General features: G+C 38.0%; 1 protein-coding gene across 1 annotated transcript; it reads right to left on the bottom strand.

Moving 5' to 3' along the window:
• Nucleotides 1–3,477: 3,477 nt before the first annotated feature.
• Nucleotides 3,478–5,127, bottom strand: LOC121853744 (MFS-type transporter clz9-like). Its single transcript, XM_042348084.1, has 3 exons — nt 4,840–5,127; nt 4,485–4,652; nt 3,478–4,362 (listed from the first exon to the last, which is right to left on the bottom strand). Exons 1-3 carry the CDS (start codon nt 5,026–5,028, stop codon nt 3,586–3,588), a joined length of 1,134 nt encoding a protein of 377 aa, XP_042204018.1. The 5' UTR covers nt 5,029–5,127; the 3' UTR covers nt 3,478–3,585.
• Between the last annotated feature and the right edge of the window lie 207 nt (nt 5,128–5,334).

Genomic DNA, 5,334 nt, shown 5'->3' with positions numbered 1-5,334 from the left:
TGCCTCAGTACCAGATTGCTTCTTTCCATAAAACGGCTACACCATGAAGTCGTGGCTTTGAAGTCTTTGCTGTGCTCTTGATTTTGTTTAGCCCACTTAAGTGCCCACATACGTATCATGTTTCTTGATACAATATACCCATTTTGACGCTGCTCATGGACCATGTCTACTGCGTGCTTCTCTAGAATCGGCCAGTGTGCAGTGCCTCTTCTCATTGCACATTTATTCCTGGGCATACTTCGTAGTAAGTGTTCCTTTGATCTCCAATCCCACACCATCTTCTCAGTTACACCGTATTCTCTTGAAGCAGCACAATTGTTGTGTGACTGGGCATATGCTATCACTTTCAGCTTAAAACAAGCTTCATATCTCATGCGTTTAACAATTGGAGCCATGGTGAGGTTTTGTGGTAGCTGGATACAGTATTAATATACCGTAGTGTTCACACGGAGAGAGTGCTATTGCTTATGGAGTGATAACTCAACAACTGGACAAGGCAAATGAGAGAAGGGGTATCACGTTTGGGGATAGATACCGTTACATGACCTGACGTGGTCACCTTACACATATATGGTAATCATTAACCCTTTGGATGCGACATGCGGGTAAACCCGCTCAAAATATTATATTAATTAAATGCGACAATCGGGGATATCCCACGGCCTTGAAAAAACTTCCCCAAATGAGACGACATGCTGACATATTATGTATTGAGGTATAGGAGTATTTCCTGAATGCAATATAGCTTATTTTTGTACTATTTTGTTTGATATTATCTGAATATGTAATACATATCTAAATTTGCTGTTTAGTAACCAAATTGATTAAATTTATTTGGCATATACCAGACATTGATTTATACCAATTTCCTGCATTTTTGGGTATAAATGTCATTTTTTCTCTAAAATTTGCACACATATGTGAATTTTTGTTCCAGATTTGGAAAATATACTAAAAGTTCTCTAGGAAAAACATATAGAAAATGTGATTATATGAAATTCATTTTTGGCAGGATAATTGACACTTTTCAGGAACCGGCGCGAAATTTAATTACGCACCTAAAGAGTTAAGAATCAAACTCCGAATCAGATGACCTGCCTTCTTCTTCATCATTGTCAGCCTAAATTTACCACTGTCGGTAGTTAAAAGAATTAAAAGTCATTTATTGAATATTCTATAAAAAAATAAATGTTAAATTAATTATTTATAGGAGAAACATATGATCAATAAATATATGGTATTACTGGCCACTTCAGACACAAAGACGGGATAAAAATAGCCCATCTCCCCCTCTTACAGCTGCCAATGGGAAGTGTGTTGGTAATTAAATTTGATGTTTATTTTCAGTTTGTCTAATTTATCATGTATCAAATTAATATTACTAGAAATTGTGTAGGTAGTAGGCAGCTACCAAACAGGGAGGTACTACTGCCTGAGAAGATATTGGAAGCATAATGTGTTGTCTAATGGTAGACCCTGCTGCCATATGGCATCACGAAAATTTTGACCAAGTCCCAGGTTGCTGACCTGACTTTCTGCCTCATTTACACAATTGCAGTTTCAATTGTTCCTCTTACTTTGACAACACAACATACATACAGTATATTATTTCTCACTTTTGATCTTTTTTTTTAATTTTTGTATTTATTTATAGTTAGTTACTTAAAATAAGGCCAATTCATTTCAAGTAATGGCATCAAATGTAACCGGCTGGTGTAGTGTAAACACTAGTGACTTCACTTAAGCGTCTGTAATTAACTGTCGATAGTTTCAAGAATTAACGCACTCATTTACTGAATATTCTTTGTAAGAAAATAAATTTTAAATCAATTATTTATAGGAGAAAATATTATTATCAGTAAATATACCGATACCCGGTATGCATTACTGATCACCTCAACGGCTAAAAATAGCCCAATCTCGCGGTCACTTTCCCTTTCTTGTCTCCTCACTGGCAAATGTGGGGGCGTGGGGAGGGGCTGTGTGATGATAGCAGCTGTGTTTATTACAGGGTATGTTAGAGAGGTTTATAATACATTTTTATTATTTTAATATACCGGTAATCTTAATTTGAATCCAGCTTGCCAAACGTAAGTTTCAGTATAAAATAATTACTGGTAGGACTTTGTGAGTGGCTTACGATGTTTCAATCACCACTCTTGACACAATATTTAAGATGTAAGAATTTTATATTTGTTGCTTAAGACGACCCCCTAACTTTGGGCATATTTTTTTAATGTTCAAATTTCGTCTTATAAGATATACGGTATACAGAGTACAACATTTAACCCTTCATTATATATGAGCTGTAAATAAGTGTTGCTTTCATATTCTTATGTAGAGTAATGACGATATATTTTCATGTGTGCACTTACATACGAGCAGTCTCACTTTATTTTTTACCATGAATGGTTAGCTACTTATATTTTTCCATTTATTAACATTAAATAACATTACAGGTAGGGGAAGGTGGGGTAAGACGGACCCCTTAAGAAATAAATGGGTCTAGAAGCCACATTTTGATATTTTTTTCATGTTTTAGGGGTTGTGGTGGTACTTTGGGGTCTTATGATTCCAATACACAACCTAGGCACAGTTATTTGAGGGAAAAATTGAAACTATGATTAAAATAAAAAAGTAACTTTTATTGTACCCGAAAAAAAATGATGGGGTAAGACGGGTCCGTCTTACCCCGTCATTTTTTCGGGTACTTCCTAAGGGTTCATCATAACCCTCGACCAAAAAATAATGAAAACAGATCCTTCCTGGAATAAATTACAAAGAAAACCCTTCTTTCAGCATCCTTTACCCACATACATTTGCTTCTGTGCCCATTTTACACCTGCAGGGATACTTTATAAATATTATGCCAAATTGCCTGATCATTCCTTGCATAGATCACAAACAAAACACTCAATATCATCCTCATCATCCAGTATCACTGCACATTGCTCGTGTGCCCATTTTTTACAATTGGCACAACAAACCCACCCTTCACCTCTTGCAGAATTTCCAAAGGTGTCACTGCAATACAGGCAGACAGTTCCATCTCCCTCTTCACTCTCGCTGTTGCCAGGATGGTCCAGCTTTTGCTTGTTGTGTTTTTGGGTTTGTCTTCCTTTTTCACGTCGTAGTTGCTTTGATATGATTGCTGTTTTATTTTTGGCTTCTCTTTCTTTTTGCTTCTTTGCTAGACTGACCTCTTTTTCTTTTTTCTTCTGAATTTCTGTCTCGAGCTCATTCTTGTATGGGGATCCTGTCATGTTGAGGGGTCTCCCTTGAGCCCTAGGTCTTTTCTTTCGTGTCGTTATGGCCACCTTTGGCAAGGGAACAATTTCCTTGGGTGAACTACCTGGCCTGAACAGACTTGGTTTTTCAGGAACAGCACATGAGTTTTCCGATATGTCAGCTACTTCCAATTCAGGTTCATTCTCAGTGACCGTGATAGGAGGGGCGACATGGTCGTTCAGATCTTCCTCTTCCTGATCAGCATTTAATGGAAAGTCTGTTGGGTGGGCAGGTAAAAATGCAGCTTCTCCGAAAACATGCTTATTCAATGGGCAGATACCGGTTTTCTTAAACCCATTAATGGCTGTTTGGAACAGCAGCATGTAGATAGGCCTCACCAAACAAAGCACTTATTTTGTAGATTGTCACAAGCCTGCCAGGATTGTTTCTGAGGAATGTTTCAATAGCCCCCACATAGTAGGCATTCAGTGGTTTCATAAATGAAACATCCAGTGGCTGCATTCGGTGACTGCAATGTGGTGGTAAAACAACAATCGTGACATAATTATCCCTGGCAAGATTGATAACATCAAGATTCTTAATATGGGTCATATGTCCATCCATAATCAACAATACTGGATCATTCACTGATGGCTTGGTGTGGGCAATAAAGTGCTGAAACCATTCTGTAAAAATGGGGAGCTGCATCCACCCAGATGGATGACAGGCAAATCCGGTTCCTGGTGGAGCACCATCCTTTAGTTCTTGCTTCATACGAACCCGTGGAAAGATAGGAACAAACTGCCCTCCAGCTGACATGCAGCAAACTGCTGTAGCTAGAACTCCTCTTTCAGCAGAAGTCAGACTGCCAATCTGTTTTTTCCCACGCTGACCAAGGATTTTTGTAGGTTTTGTCTGCACCGTTGTAATACCTGTCTCATCCACATTGAAAATCCTGTGTGGAGGAAAGAAGTGGCCTTCCTGAACTAAGGATAAGATGTCGAAGAACTTGTCCACATTTGTCTGATTGAAGCATCTTGCTCGAGCAGCAGAAGTTGGTTCTGGGGTCCGAATTGAAAGTTGTGGGTGGCGCCGTAGGAAGCCCAATAACCAGTCTTTACCTGCAAGTCCAACCTGGTAAAAGACAGAAACAACAGATAAAATGTAACTGGAATAAAATCAAACTTCAATGTGTATCAAACTAGGATGTAAACTAAGTATGAAAGTAAGAAACCTGTTCTGTAGAAAGATTTCACCGTTTTGTTAAATTTGTGGTCCAAGTTATTCCTCTCCTCTGCTTGGAATGCAATGTAGCGAACATCCCTTGTAGTAAGTCCAAAAAATCGATCTTCCATCGATAAAATGTGAGCAACCAACTCTTCTTCTTGTTCATTACTGAATACCGTCGTGAGAGGACCAAGCATCTGGAAATAGAGGAAGACATAATATGTTAGAAGTTAGAAACAAAAACGAAATTTAATAGGCTACATAATATTGCAGGACAACGAGCCCAAAAGAAGGAACAAATTCATAAATATTAATAAAAAAATTAGCTTTCAGGAAATGTTACACAAGATAGTTAAGTTTTGAAGATGCTAAACAGTTTCTTACCTTTGTCGAACCGGTTGCTATCTTATTTTTCTCTTTAACGCGGCGACGTAGAGTAGTCTTGGGGACATTAAATTCCTTGGAGGCTGCTTTCACACCCATCTTTTTTTCTTTAACTGCAGATATTGCATTCTGCATTGCTTCTGTATTCCATCCCCCTCTATTACTTATTCTCACGTATTTCCGGGGCATCTACAAGGAAAAAGGAAAGAAAATGCTAAGTGTTTGTAAAATATTTAGAGTAAGGGGTGAGATGGAACCCTCGGGGTCCATCTCACCCCATACGTAAATATTCGCATTATTTTTTTTTTTTATAAAACATCTGTTTTATATATCATGTTATGGCACATACCTATAATGCACACACAATTGGCTATATGCAGCATAAATACCAAATCATTACAGCCAGTATATCAATGCAAAAAAATAATTATCTTACCTTCTCCAAATAACATCAGCACTGTCAAAAAACACAAACCTCCACCTCGAGCGCCAATG

This window comes from Homarus americanus, unplaced genomic scaffold (genome assembly GCF_018991925.1).
Source record: "Homarus americanus isolate GMGI-L3 unplaced genomic scaffold, GMGI_Hamer_2.0 scaffold15120, whole genome shotgun sequence".
NCBI lineage: Eukaryota > Metazoa > Arthropoda > Malacostraca > Decapoda > Nephropidae > Homarus > Homarus americanus.
The sequence above is the reverse complement of the archived record's forward strand: the minus strand, read 5'-3'. Positions and strand labels throughout refer to the sequence as shown.